The 14,019-nt window shown below is 45.7% G+C and overlaps 3 protein-coding genes across 7 annotated transcripts in view; 1 reads left to right on the plus strand and 2 right to left on the minus strand.

Annotated features, from left to right (window-relative positions):
• Window positions 1-3,513, minus strand: cdkn2aip (CDKN2A interacting protein). Its single transcript, XM_006804450.3, has 4 exons — window positions 3,244-3,513; window positions 2,592-2,841; window positions 2,379-2,503; window positions 1-1,120 (listed from the first exon to the last, which is right to left on the minus strand). Exons 2-4 carry the CDS (start codon window positions 2,837-2,839, stop codon window positions 531-533), a joined length of 963 nt encoding a protein of 320 aa, XP_006804513.2. The 5' UTR covers window positions 2,840-2,841; window positions 3,244-3,513; the 3' UTR covers window positions 1-530.
• On the plus strand, window positions 2,858-13,140 carry tubgcp4 (tubulin gamma complex component 4). Its single transcript, XM_006804451.3, has 18 exons — window positions 2,858-3,706; window positions 6,540-6,668; window positions 6,764-6,886; window positions 6,960-7,013; window positions 7,088-7,144; window positions 7,429-7,508; window positions 8,739-8,940; window positions 9,017-9,182; window positions 9,274-9,398; window positions 9,492-9,542; window positions 9,624-9,729; window positions 10,008-10,115; window positions 11,020-11,164; window positions 11,251-11,428; window positions 11,715-11,849; window positions 11,939-12,055; window positions 12,136-12,275; window positions 12,377-13,140. Exons 1-18 carry the CDS (start codon window positions 3,629-3,631, stop codon window positions 12,381-12,383), a joined length of 2,001 nt encoding a protein of 666 aa, XP_006804514.1. The 5' UTR covers window positions 2,858-3,628; the 3' UTR covers window positions 12,384-13,140.
• Window positions 13,127-14,019, minus strand: part of tp53bp1 (tumor protein p53 binding protein, 1) — a 22,029-nt gene continuing 21,136 nt past the window's right edge. For all 5 annotated transcript variants that reach the window (XM_087842029.1, XM_087842020.1, XM_087842024.1 and 2 more), the window contains 2 exons: window positions 13,552-13,688; window positions 13,127-13,460 (listed from right to left, as the gene is read on the minus strand). In XM_087842029.1, the coding sequence (XP_087698155.1) occupies window positions 13,261-13,460; window positions 13,552-13,688 (337 nt within the window). In that variant the 3' untranslated portion in view covers window positions 13,127-13,260. The remainder of the gene's footprint in view (window positions 13,461-13,551; window positions 13,689-14,019) is intronic.

The raw sequence follows: 14,019 nt of genomic DNA on the forward strand, positions 1-14,019 counted from the left end.
AGGAACATCATGTTTAGAAGAGAATCGTTACCCTGACAGGTTATTGAAGCTGTTATTGTTGAGACCGTGTGACTCACTTTGCTTGTGAGTTGGAACCTAAAAAACAACAACTCGATCCCTACCAATCAAATAACACCTCATGTACTTCTGTGTTACAGTCATGAAATCAGCAGATAAAAAGCTGCGACACAGGAAGTGGGGACGAGCTACTGGCCAAAACTGCTTACAGTCACAAACGGTGTAATATTGCAGTTTTGCTCATTGGTGGCTGCTTTTAACCAGTGCCACAGGCGCCCACTCCACACACTTTGGTTCGCTGTTTGCTGTCTTTACAACTCAGATAATGGCTGAAAATATCAGGTACCAGGTAAGATTATTTAGAAATGAAGGTATTGTGTGAAATGCACCATGACAGTTAATGCTCCAAGTTACCTAATATTCTCTGGGATTAGCTACGATGGTCAGCTGCATAACAGTCTGGTCCCGACACAAGCGCGAACGCCTTCAGTAGCTCCGCCCAGTCAAAGCTTCTACGATGAACCGTCTTCCAGCTGCTCGTCCTGAAAAGGGTAGCTGAGAGCAGGAGGAAAGCCCTGACTGCGGGGCTGTTCGTCCAACAGCATCAGATCATCCACGTCTTTCCCTTTGTACCTCCGCCGACAGATCTTTACAGTGACTTTCCGCCCCTGAAATACTTTAAGGGCTTCTTTGGAAGCCATGGCTCTGGCAGCGGCCTCGTCGCGCCCGTATCCTGTGCCCATGAAAACAGTCTGACAGCGAATTTCACACACGTGGCCTTCCTTCTGTGTGCGTCCTGCGGGGAGGCCCGTGATGTCCTTAAGCGGCACAAACACGCACGTCAGGGTTTGCTTGCACGACTCCACGCAGCTGCGAAGGATTTCAAAATGGTCCAAGTTGGGCCCAAAGCCCCCGGCCGACACCAGCTTCCACGCCACAGCCTTGTACAGGCGGTTGAAGAAGGGCTGGTGCTCTGCTGGAGCCTGTGGAGGTGGTCCCAGCTTCTGACTCGCAGGCCGCGCCGCCGTCCTGAGCGCAGGTCTGCTGTCGAGCTCATTAGGCCCGGCCTTGGCTCTTTTCACGCAGCTGTCATCCTCAAGCTCTGCAAAAGACGACACAGCAGGCAGGAAAACGTTCAGTGCACAGCGATCTGCATTTAATGAGGAAACAGAGCCTCAGGTGTGGGTGTGGAGAAAACACACTGAAACCTCACAGCAACAGAGAACAGCAGTGAATGGATTTGTTGTAACAAGCTACAGAAAACTGTCAAATCTATTCTTATATTGAAGTCACATCCCAACCATAAGCTGTTATCATGGGGAATGAAACTAATGTAAATGTTACTCTGTGTTCATACATGTCCGTGGTCACACGTCCGTGTGACAGGATCTCTTTTGCTTCTTAGCACGCTTGACGAGGTTTATGCATTATTAGCAAGCAGTGTTTGTTTTTTGCACTTAAACACCCTGCAGCCCGTTTGTGGTAGATGCTGCTCCCTGCTCTGTGTGCGGCCACAAACACACAACAGTCACAGTCCAGATTTAAAGTATTACAGATTTACTGCTGTTTGCATTCACAGCCGCCATCATGGATTGTTGAGTCAGGCTTGATCTGCTGCTCCGACTTTCTGAGTTGGGAATCTGACCCGCGGCGATGTTCCAGTGGAAATTCAGAGCGTGAAGTCACTAATAGTATTTGAATCCAATGCAATCACAATGCACGATAATTTAAGCATTGTTAACAGGGCTTTTAAATAATATACACAACTACAGCCAAATCAACATGGCTGTAGAATATTATCTTTGCGGCTGTTTTTGATGACATCACCTGTACAGGTGTGTTAATGTCACCTGTCACCATTGGTTTTCTATGTATGTATCACCCTGAATATTCCACAGAAGGTAGAAGTATGAGACTGCAGGCCAAACACTCAGCTTTGCAATTATTTGCATTATATTTCAATTATAATTTGGGCTCCTAATGATTAGGTAATCTGCATAAAACAAATATTCTTCTGCATTCATTTGTTTTGTCTGGTGTTATACATCGAGTGTCCCCATTTCTCTACAGGGGTCAAATTTGGCCAAAACTCAGCTCGATCCCTGAGGATGGATGGAGCCTGTGGTCAACAGGAAGTAAATATTATACCAAGGTTACAAAAGGCAACCTTTCAGGAGGATCATTAACAGCTGCCTTCTAAGTGCAACAAATGCATGATTGTGTCTTGCATTAATGAGTAGCCGAAATCAATTAATTATGATTTTCTGTCGTTACCAAGCAGCAGCAGAAAAACCTGGACCCCATTAAATAACAGGTAGTTAACCTGTGAAGATGAAATGTTAAACATGTGCACTGCTTACCACCTGATGCGCTCCTCTTTCCTCTGGCCGTGAATTCATCTTTTGTTGTTTTGTGAACAGGAGGATCTTGGACTTTTATCCCTTCTCCCATCTCTTTGATCTTGTCCATTATAGCCTGTGGATAGCTGAGGGATTTAAAAGGTAACAATGAACTCTTTATTTTAGCGGAGAGCATCCACAGCTTTGTCATTATGCTTCATCAGCGTGTCCTACCTGCAGCCCAGGAAAACGTGATTAGCCCAGACCATGGACAAAGAGAGCAGCCTGTCCAGGCTGCTGCTGGTGACTCCTGGCTTCACTGTCGGGAAAGCCTCCATGTTCCTAAGGATGAACTCTCTCCGAGCGACCCACTGCTTGTTGCTTTCACAGTAGCTTCTGAATGTTTCCACCCATTGGGCCAGCTGCGGATTCTGGCCCAGGTACTCTGCAACCACGTCCTCTCCGCCACTCTCCCCCGCCATCCCTGCATTCAGACACGGTTTTACGGTTAGAAGAACAACAGAAAACTAGCAGCAGCTTATTTAATTGTTAGCGGTTAGCAGTGCTAGCGTGAATCACGCCACTTAAACTCAACAAGATGACGTAAAATGGCGGTGGCCCTACTAGTTTTAAACCGCTGGTGTTTTCCTGCTGACTTGCCCGAAAGCAGCCTAACGTTTGTTGTGTCAAATAGTAAATATACCAGAGTGGACCCAACAAACCGACTCCACGAACTAACGTCAGGACAAACGGCTAGTGGAATAACATTAGCTACAGCAGAAGACACGCTAACAGCAAAAACAGAGACATAAACGAGAGTAACGGGGTTGCCGTTGCTTGCACAGGAAATATAAAGTTAGTATTTTATACAGTAACTACGACATACCAAGCGCTCTCCGTTGCGATGCGTTTCAGCTAGTTACATGACCGAATGATGACGCCAGACTCGCGACGATATCTTAGTGCACAGGAAAAAAACTACAATTCCCATGAGCTGGCTTGTGTATATCACAGAGCTCATTGAAATCCAAACGAAGCACGCTTGAAGTTGCTGAAAGCTTTTGTCGATTTTAAAAACAAATAACATCGCAAGCCTGACTCTTCCACTACCGAGGAGTACTGTCTCATGCTCCGGCAGCACTCTTCCCGTGATGCTTTTCGCGCTTACGTAACAAATCTGCGACGGCTCCGACGGCGGCGGTTTGTTTTGGTGGCTGAATGGGAATCTCTCCGCTACATTTTCAATTTCAGACACTTAAAGTTTAATTGACATGATTCACGAGCTCTTACTGGCGCTGAGCGGATACCCGGGGACGATTTTTACATGGAACAAACGAACCGGTTTACAGGTAACACGGAAACACTGCAGTTCTCTGATACGATAACTTCACCCAGATGTTAGCTAATATGCATGTGGTTACAAGTCAAAGCTTGGCAATGTATTACAATTTAATTATGCATGAGCTAAATTATTAGCTTTGGTAGCACCATATTAAGGATATACACTTTTGCTAGGATAGTTACTGAACGAGACAATTGGCAGGTTTAAATACTGCAAGAATAATGTCACTCACCTGCCTCTTTATTAGGTACCCCTGTTCGTTTACGCAAGTATCAGCCAATCATATTACTGCAAATCGATGCATTTTGGCGTGTAAACATATTCAAGAGGACCTGCTGAATGTCTGTGAAGGTCCTCAGTCATCCAGGTCATCGTAGTCTAAGGAGCTTGAAAAGAAAAGCGTCTGGACTTCTTTAAGTTGTTTGAAGACGTTACACCTCTCATCAGAAAAGCTTCTTCAGTTCTAAGGTCAACTGGTGGAGAGTCCCAGATTTAAGCCCTGTGGGAGTTTCCTCCGAGAGGGACAAAGGACCCCCTGGTGATCCTCTACCTAATCACACGAGCCAAGGTCACAATCAGCCAGGGTTTTGGGTGAGCTCATTGTGAAACCTGGCCCCACCCTGTCATGTGATTTCCTGAGGTCAGCTGGCCCAGGATGTGAGTGGGCGTTAAGGTGTCTGGGAAAGATCTCAAAACTGGACTATAGATGGCAGACAGTTGGTGTCGTAAACCCCGCCTCTGTTCAAAGATGGTCGCTCACAGTGGACATAGATGGCTTCTTTCACTCCTCTTTCAAACCATCTGTCCTCTCTGTCCAAAATATGAACATTGGCGGCCTCGAAAGAGTGTCCTTTGACCTTCAGATGCAGATGAACAGCTGAGTCTTGTCCCGTGGAGGTGGCTCCTCAATGTTGTGCCATGCATTTATGAAGTGGCTGTTTGGTCTCTCCAATGTAGAGGTCTGGCATCATACACTACATTATTAAATTTATGTTTAGGAGTTTTGTCTTTCGGGTGAAGCAGTTTCTGTCTGAGTGTGTTGCTGGGTCTGAAGTAATCTGGGATGTCGTGCTTGGAGAAAACTCTCCTGAGTTTCTCTGATGCACCGGCTACATAGGGGATGTTGTTGCGTCTGTCTTTCTTATCCTCCCTCGCTGGTGTCTGATCTTCTCTTCTCTGCATCTTTGCTGACTTGATAAAAGCCCAATTAGGATAACTGCGTTTCCTTCAGTGGGCTGGTTTCAGTCATTATGCAAATGTACTGTTTATAAGATTGAAACCTGCAGTCAGCTGAGACTGAAGACGTCACCTGGATGATGATGAAACGTTTCTCCCACTGAAAACGTCCAGATGAACAGAATCAGCTTTTGGAGATTCATATATAGATCCATATTATCAGAGTACCTGGGGTCTCTGATAAGAAAAACCCAGGTAGTGAGTTGTGGCTGAAATATTCAGTGTATAATTCATTTATTAGACAAGTTTCAAAGATAATCATTAGGGGTAACACAGGGAGGCAACTGCCCCCAGTCACAGCGTTCAGCCAGGCTGCATGTGTGCCTGACTGTATTGGGAATGCATGCAAACATCATGTAAACTGCACACAGGTCTGATGTGACGGTGCCAGGCTGTGCAGCATTCTGCTGCCCTCATTACGAAAACACAGCATCCAGTAAATAATCAAATACTAGCAACGCTGTAGTGAACACTTTCAGCCACTTCAGGAAACGGGAACGATGCACCAGTTGCAGATTATGTCATGATGTCATCTTCACTGCACATGTAAGACCTGTGCACATACAGTGTGCTGAGTCACAACAACTGAACGTTTTCACTGCAGACGTGTGAAATGGTTAAAATAGTGCAAGTAATGATGTCATGGCTCAGTTCTGCTAAAAAGAAGTACATCGATTTTGCTTATTTGTCATTGTTCATATGTAATGTTGGGGTAGTGCACACTTATCTGAAATATGGTCAGAGAATGTATAATGTATGTGCAGGCAACCCATGGGAACTACAAGCTCAGAGCAGCAGGAATGATGGTAACAGTAAAACACACCATGAAAATGCATCACACGTCACAACTAGCAAGAGACATACATAAAATGAAGTATCAGTGTTATATTTTATGTTTAATGTTTATATATTTATCTCTTTATCAACACTTTATTTTTAAGATTGCTTTGTTGTCTGTTACTATGACAACGCCCTGCAATAGATAAAGTTTCTCTGATTCTGATTCAACTTTATTTCGAGAGGCAGCGGAGTTCATGGCAGAGAAGTTCATGTCCAAACATGAACTTCTGCCAAACATATGGTAAATGGCCTGTATTTGTATAGCGCTTTTACTAGTCCCGCCTAGGGACCCCAAAGCACTTTACACACCCAGTCATCCACCCATTCACTGTCACATTCACACACACTGGTGGAGGCAGCTACAGTTGTAGCCACAGCTGCCCTGGGGCAGACTGACAGAAGCGAGGCTGCCATATCGCGCTATCGGCCCTTCTGGCCAACACCAGTAGGCGGTAGGTGAAGTGTCTCGCCCAAGGACACAACGACCGAGACTGTCCGAGCCGGGGCTCGAACCGGCAACCTTCCGGTTACAAGGCGAACTCCCAACTCTTGAGCCACGATCGCCCCATATATGTTACATATAAAGTAATTTAAAGGACAAAGGAGAAGCGATTTACCGATTTAGCCTCGTCTGGATGAAACTGTTGCATTTTACAGTGTTAATAGTGACTGAAGTCAGAGGAGGAGGCGCGTTGGTGTAATCCATCATTCTAACTTTTCTGCATTTCTTAGGCACACATAACTTGTTTTTACGTCACCTTCAGGTGTCCCAGGACCTGCCCTTCCTTCACCCCAGTGAGACCAGTGTCCTCAACAGACTCTGTAAACTGGGCTCAGATTATATACGCTTTACAGAGTTTATAGAACAACACACGGGACATGTTCATCCACAAGTGAGTCCTAAAACATTTATACGTGATGATTTTTTTCTTTTTGACTGCGTCTTAGACACAGTCTCATTGTTCAGTAATACGTCCCTGCTGTGCAGGAGCATCACAGCAGCCAGCCCAGCCAGACCGGGCTTCATGGGATTTACCTGCGGGCTTTCTGCACGGGGCTGGACTCCATGCTGCAGCCCTACAGACAGGCCCTGCTGGACCTCGAACAGGAGGTAAAGTCAGGAAAGAGCCAAGAACAGCACCGCGTGTGAGACGAGGCTCATTTCACTCTCTTGTTTGTTTCAGTTCCTCGGAGATCCACATCTGACGATATCCCATGTTAACTACAAGCTTGATCAGGTAAAGACTAAAAAACACATGAAGATTTTATTCTTAACTAAAATCTAATGCTGACTTGGTTTGTGTTTGTTTAGTTCCAGTTGCTGTTTCCATCTGTGATGGTGGTGGTCGAGACGATAAAGTCCCAGAAGGTAAAGCAGAGACACATCATTACTGAATAAAGGAGAGACAGCAGCACTTCTCCAGCATCTGTTGTTCGCTGAAAGTCAAAGAAATGAATACTCTTCTCTCTCTGTTTAGTAATGTAGCCTACCAGCATGTTCCTATGGTATGGTCCATAATAGAATAGATAAACGTGTTGTTATCGTCATGAAAATGGACCTTCAGATGAGCGCTTGGTCACCGTACAGTGAGATGCTCTGTAATGCATCAGGGCCTGGCGTGTTGTAAATACCTCGTGTGTCTGCTGAATTAGATCCACGGCTGCCAGATCCTGGAGACGGTGTACAAGCACAGCTGTGGGGGGCTACCTCCGGTACGCATGGCCTTGGAAAAGTAAGTCTATGTTTATCACAGCTTTAGCGTTGGCGTAATAATACATACGTTATCCTGCCACAGAGACTGTAAGTAACCCTGTGTGGGTGTTTCCTTCTAAACATAAACTCATCTATCCCAGCGAGCTATTCAAATTCATTGATGCTCTTTCCTCGTGACCTCGACCCGTGTTTTGATTGCTTATTCATGTGAGAGTTTGTCACCGCTCCAAACTACAAAGAACAAAGCACGTGAACTTCATTAACCTGTGGACTGTTTTTAATGCCTAGTTGTTATTGTGGTGTTGATTGTTTTATGGTGCCACGCTTTGAAGGGTTTTCCACAGTGAGTTCAGTACTTCCTCTGATAATCGTTCGTTTTGAAGGTTCGTGTGTGCAACAGTAGAGCTGATGTTAAAGACAGATTCAAGTTCCTGAAAGCTGAAGCAGAAGTGCTTTGGATCATAAACACTTCACTGGTTACTTTATGGTCTCAATCACCAGCTTCAGGTTTGTTTAGCAGGATTCTGTGAATCATGTCCTCACGTACACTAAACATGTTACACTTTAAGGCGTGGCTGCTGTCTGCATATTCCTCTCTTTCTCAGTCAAATTTAGTTTTATTTATACAGCACCAACGCCTCAGGTGCTTTATACCGTAAGGCAGCGGTCCCCAACCTTTTTTGCGCCACGGACCGGTTTATGCCCGACAATGTTTTCACGGACCGGCCTTTAAGGTGTCGCGGATAAATACAACAAGATAAAACTAGTACCGGTACCGAAAAAAAGAAAATTTATTCATAACACACGTGAAAAGACCCAGGAAAACCGAGTTAACGATAAAAACGATAACAAAATAACGCTGAAAACCGATAAAAACCCTGAAAACTATACATTTCACACCTGAGCCTCAACTCTTGCAGCCCAGTACCAAACGACTCACGGACCGGTACCGGTCCGAGGCCCGGGGGTTGGGGACCGCTGCTGTAAGGTAGAGAAACTCTGACAATCATATGACCCCTATGATCAAGCACTTTGGCGACAGTGGGAAAGAAAAACTCCCTTTTAACAGGAAGAAACCTGCAGGTGGTGTAGTTGTCCATTGCTGCTGTTTCTAAAATAACGTTTTGTGGATGTGCATATACGGTGCATTGTCTTGCATGACAGCACGTGCCATAGAAGCAGTAGGATGTTTATACTTTCTTATCATTGAACTGATATCAACTATCCTTTTGTTTTTTTGAATGTGCAGGATTTTGGCCGTGTGCCACGGTGTGATGTACAAGCAGCTGGCAGCTTGGATGCTGCACGGGCTGCTGCTGGACCAAAGCGAGGAGTTTTTTGTGAAGCAGGGTCCCAGTGCTGGAGGAGCTGCTGCCAACCAAGAGGAGGAAGAAGAAGACCTGGGACTCGGAGGCTTGAGCGGGAAGCAGCTCCGAGAATTACAGGACCTGGTGAGTGGCGCGCACGGACGTGCATCCAGCGCTGAACTGCGAGTGTCTTTTAATGTCGGTGTGTGCTGTTGTGCAGAGGCTCATCGAGGAGGAGAACATGCTGGCTCCATCTCTGCAGCAGTTCTCCCTGCGCACAGAGATGCTGCCTTCTTACATCCCCATCCGAGTGGCCGAGAAAATCCTCTTTGTGGGAGAATCTGTCCAGATGTTTGAAAACCACAACCACAGCCCATCCAGAGCTGGTACTGGGAGCTTCTGTTGTAACCTATTGGAGTGGGACCTCTTCTTTTTGTGTGTCTGGAACAACCCAACATGTTTCCTTTGTATTTTCAGGCTCTATTCTGAAACACCAGGAAGACATGTTTGCTGCTGAGCTGCATCGACTCAAACAGCAGACGCTTTTCAGCCTGGTGGATTTTGAGAATTTGATCGATCGCATAAGGAGCACAGTGGCAGAGGTGAGCTCAGGGACAGCATCATTTTTAGCATTAAAGAAGGAAAACTAGCGAGCTGCTTTTACAAAGCCCTCATGCTGTCTTACTGATTTGCAGCACCTCTGGACTCTAATGGTGGAAGAGGCGGATCTGCTTGAGCAGCTCAAGGTTTGTCCTCATCGCCCTTGGTTCTGCATCATAAATCAGCGTGAAATGAACCGTGCTGATGTTTGTTTTCTTTGTTCCCAGATCATTAAGGACTTCTACCTCCTGGGTCGCGGAGAGCTCTACCAGGTTTTTATTGACCTGGCGCAGCACATGCTGAAGACTCCTCCGACGGCTGTCACCGAGCACGGTAAATATTCTCAAACAGCTTCCCCTCTCTGCTTATTTGTTCACAGGTAAGTTACACAGTTAAACACAGTATGCAGCTGTTTGTCATGATGTGTTCACGTCATTCGTGCCGGGCTGCATGCCAAAGAAAAAGAAGAAACAAAACATTTGCAAGAAACAGACACATGACTTGAAATGTGTGCAGGTTCTGTGTCTCTGTTCATAAAGCAGCATTAAGGTAAAAGCGCACTCAAGGTCAAAGCTCTTGCAGCGTCATATCATGTGATTTCTTTTGCACAGATGTAAACGTAGCCTTCCAGCAGGCAGCTCATAAGGTGCTGCTGGACGATGACAACCTCCTGCCTCTGCTGCACCTCACCGTGGACTACCAGGGCAAAGACGGCAAAGGTGGGCTCGCTGGGTCACAGTGCAACCTTTGTTTAGGAGCCCCACTCAGCCTGTGGCGGGTGGCGCCCTCTGCTGGCCTAAACTGTTTTTTCCAAATGAAGCCTTCATGCTTTGTCATCAGGTTAAAGCCGTATGTCTACAGCTGCATCATCTGTCCAGTGTTTCATTAGAGTTAATACAAAGAATTTACACTGTTACACAGCTACTGTGTTTACTGATCAGATGTCAGATGTTATGGTGTACAGGACAACGTCTATATTTTGGCCTATTTTTGAAGTCATAGCAGAATAAACAGAAACGTGGATCACAGAGTGAATGAAACACAGAAGTACAAAGTTCTTGTTTCACTGAAGGTTCGATATCCCAGCTTTTGGGGCTAAAACACTCCCACAAAGGGAAAACCAGCATCCTGCCCTGCAGATGCATTTCAGATACAACATTCCTATTGTTGTGATTGAGGCCAGTGTGAAGACGAAGTTTGGAGAACTTTGATTAAAATAGGAGAGGTTCTTTTTAGATACCTACATTCAAACCGTCAACGTGTCATCACAGTCATCCCTAAATGTAAGTTCATATAGGCTGAGAGAGAGCTGTTAGTCATTCCAGTATAAAAGCATGTAAAAGGAACAATTACAGTCATTTATTTTATTTTAAATATCAGAGTCGGTGTTAAGAGACTGTTAACAGGACTAATCTACATACAAACAAGTCTGAAAGGTATTTATTTATTTATGAAGCACTTAAATCAAACGCTACATGTCAGATGTGTGCTTCGCCACACCATAAACTGCAGACTTCAGGTTTTAAACCCTCCCCCACACACACTCTTACAGACAGTATTCACCTGGTGCACTTACACCTGTTATCTCGAGCTGATGGTTGGTTACTGTGCCTGCTTTCTCAGATGCGTCACTCCCCAGAGAAGGAGCCACTCCTCCACAAGACACTTCCCCTCGCGAGGTTCCTCCCACAGGCTGGGCAGCCCTCGGTCTCACCTACAAGGTCCAGTGGCCGCTGCACATCCTCTTCACTCCCGCTGTGCTGGAGAAGTGCGTGTTTGCACCCCTTACTGCAGCTTTGATGTGTTTAGTCCCAGTGCATCCAGTCACCGTCCTCTCCTCGTGTGTGTGGTCAGGTACAATGTTGTGTTCAGGTACCTGCTGAGCGTGAGGCGGGTGCAGTCACAGCTGCAGCACTGCTGGGCTCTGCAGATGCAGAGGAAACACCTGAAGTCGAGCCAGACGGACGCTGTGAAGTGGAGGCTACGCAACCACATGGCCTTCTTGATCGACAACTTGCAGTATTATTTGCAGGTAACAATGCAGCCGAGAATTTTAAACTACCAGCGCACAAGATTATCATTTAATGACCTTTGCACGAGGTTTTAGGTGCCATCAAAGACTTTCCAGCTCAGGGTCTGAGATTTAACCAGTTCTCCCATATCCTACTTAAAAATTGACTGGTGGCTAAATTAAATGACATTTCCAAGTCTGATGCAATCAGTCTCCATTCCAACTCAAGCCGATGTTAAAAACCATCATAGGAATAATAATTCAAGGAAAAAAGAGTCACGTGCTGTTTGAATTATTTAAACTGCAGGTGGATGTGCTGGAGTCTCAGTTCTCTCAGCTGCTTCAGCAGATCAACTCCACCAGAGACTTCGAGAGCATCCGACTGGCCCACGATCATTTCCTCAGTAACCTGCTGGCCCAGTCCTTCATCCTCCTGAAGCCGGTATGAGACGCCAAACAAAAATGATGCTCAGCTGCTACATTTCACCCTCCTTACCTGAGGCCGCTCTGCTCACCTACTCTCACCTTCAGGTGTTTCACTGCCTCAACGAGATCCTCGAGCTGTGCCATAACTTCTGCTCGCTGGTCAGTCAGACTGTGGTTTCACTGGATGACAGGGGAACCGCTCAGCTCGATCTGCTAGTCAAGGTAGCGAACACACACCTTTTTTTTCCCTCTGTCTGAAACTGTAAAGAGATTTTTGTAATGCCAACTCTGTCAAATTTCAGGGTTTCAGACGCCAGTCATCCCTCCTGTTCAAAATTCTGTCGAGCGTCAGGAACCATCAGATAAACTCTGATCTGGCTCAGCTGTTGCTGCGACTGGACTACAACAAATACTACACCCAAGCTGGAGGCACACTGGGCAGGTAGGACATCATCTATAGCACATGTCCAGGTGCAGAAAATTCAACAGACGGTCATCATGTACCACGGTTAATCTAAAATATATACTTCCTGCTTTTTTCAGTGTTTAAGAAGAGCGCACAGGAAGTTATTTAACCTGCAGAAGAGACTCCCATCAGTGTTCCCCACCGGCTTCACCGAATCTTTGAACAGCCAAATTACAATGATCACTTTCACTGTAGTAATACTGAACTGAGTGAGTTTGTTTTACATGCAGAGATGATCAAACTGCTCTGAAGTTAACATGAGAAGCAAGAAAAATGAACGTTGCTCTTTTTGTAGAGCTCACTGCATCAAAAGACATTTACATGTAAGAGAAAGTCTTAACTTGAGTGGAAGTAGTTCAGTGTGACCCAAACAACCAAAGGAAAAGTCAGTTTGTTCCCTTTGTCGATGAGATCGTGGAGAACAGTCTGATCTTTGTTTGATAAAACTGTAGAATTGATGTAAAAGATGAGATTGTGACATCACCTGGTTTCTGGATTTGAAATGACCACATACCATATGTATCATATATCTGATCTCTGTAAATGCGTGTAGCCATGGCGACACTTTGCTATGCATCTATTCTAATTGACAGATTAGCATCCTACACTGGCAGCTGTCAATCTGTATGTTTAGCTTGGCCTAAAGCACAGACATGGATTCAATGTGCAGCCTGTCATCGAACTACGCTGGATCATGGAGGCAGAGCTCACAGAAGCACTGCTGGATGTAACGTGGGCGAATCCTCCCTTTGACTCTTGTATAAACTGTAAATATTAACGGCTTGTTGCGTGTACCATTTTGTGTGGAGAAAATAAACATCAATGCATTAAAATGAAACAAGGGTCACAATTTATTATCTCATAAAAACGGACAGGATCAAGTTATATACAGCAGAAGCATGCAACAGAACTAACGCTCAACATTTAGCTTGGTCAAAGGCATTTTGCACGTGGGGTCAGATTATGAGGACGAGGAGGACGAGGAATAGTCGTGGCAAAACTGAGGCTTGCAATCGAAAGCCAGGCGCTCCCCGCAGATGAGACTCTGGATGAGCCACTCCGGAGACACCAGCGGGATTTCCTGTGATGTTGCGCTTTTCTCGAGCAGCGGCGGACAGGCATGGTCTGTCACCACGAGGTCATACTTGCCAGCAGGAATGTCTAAGGATGGAGCAGGAAAGTGAATGGATTAGTTTCAGCACAGCAGCGAGACAGGGTGCATTGTTTGGACATCACTGTGTGGATCCTGTACCAGAGTTGTCTTTGTCTGCTTGGAGCTGCCGGATGGAGGAGCCTCCACCCATGGTAATCAGCTGGGCCCAGAGTTCCACCGGCTTCTCAAACACCAGAAGAGCCCGCAGGCCTTTGAAGGGGCTGCAGCGAGGATGCCTGAGAGACAAACAGAAAAGATCAGAGAGAACAAACTGTGACTTATAAACAAGAACACTTTACCAAAGTACCATCATAAAACAAAGTCACAGCAGATGACATCACTTAAGACTGACATCACTGAATCAGCTGGGATTCTTACACCTCTGACCTCGTGAGGACGAGGAACAGTAGGAGAAACCAGGATTTTATCAGCATGTTTTCACACTGGTTTCCATTCTGAAGTAACATCCACCTGTTACATTGTAGCAGATGAGAGTTTTCCCCCCTAATGAGCTGAAATCTGCCACTTTACTCACAAGGAAAGACGTTTATTAGAAGAGCAGGGATC

This window comes from Neolamprologus brichardi, chromosome 1 (assembly GCF_056152115.1).
Source record: "Neolamprologus brichardi isolate AB-2024 chromosome 1, ASM5615211v1, whole genome shotgun sequence".
Lineage (NCBI taxonomy): Eukaryota > Metazoa > Chordata > Actinopteri > Cichliformes > Cichlidae > Neolamprologus > Neolamprologus brichardi.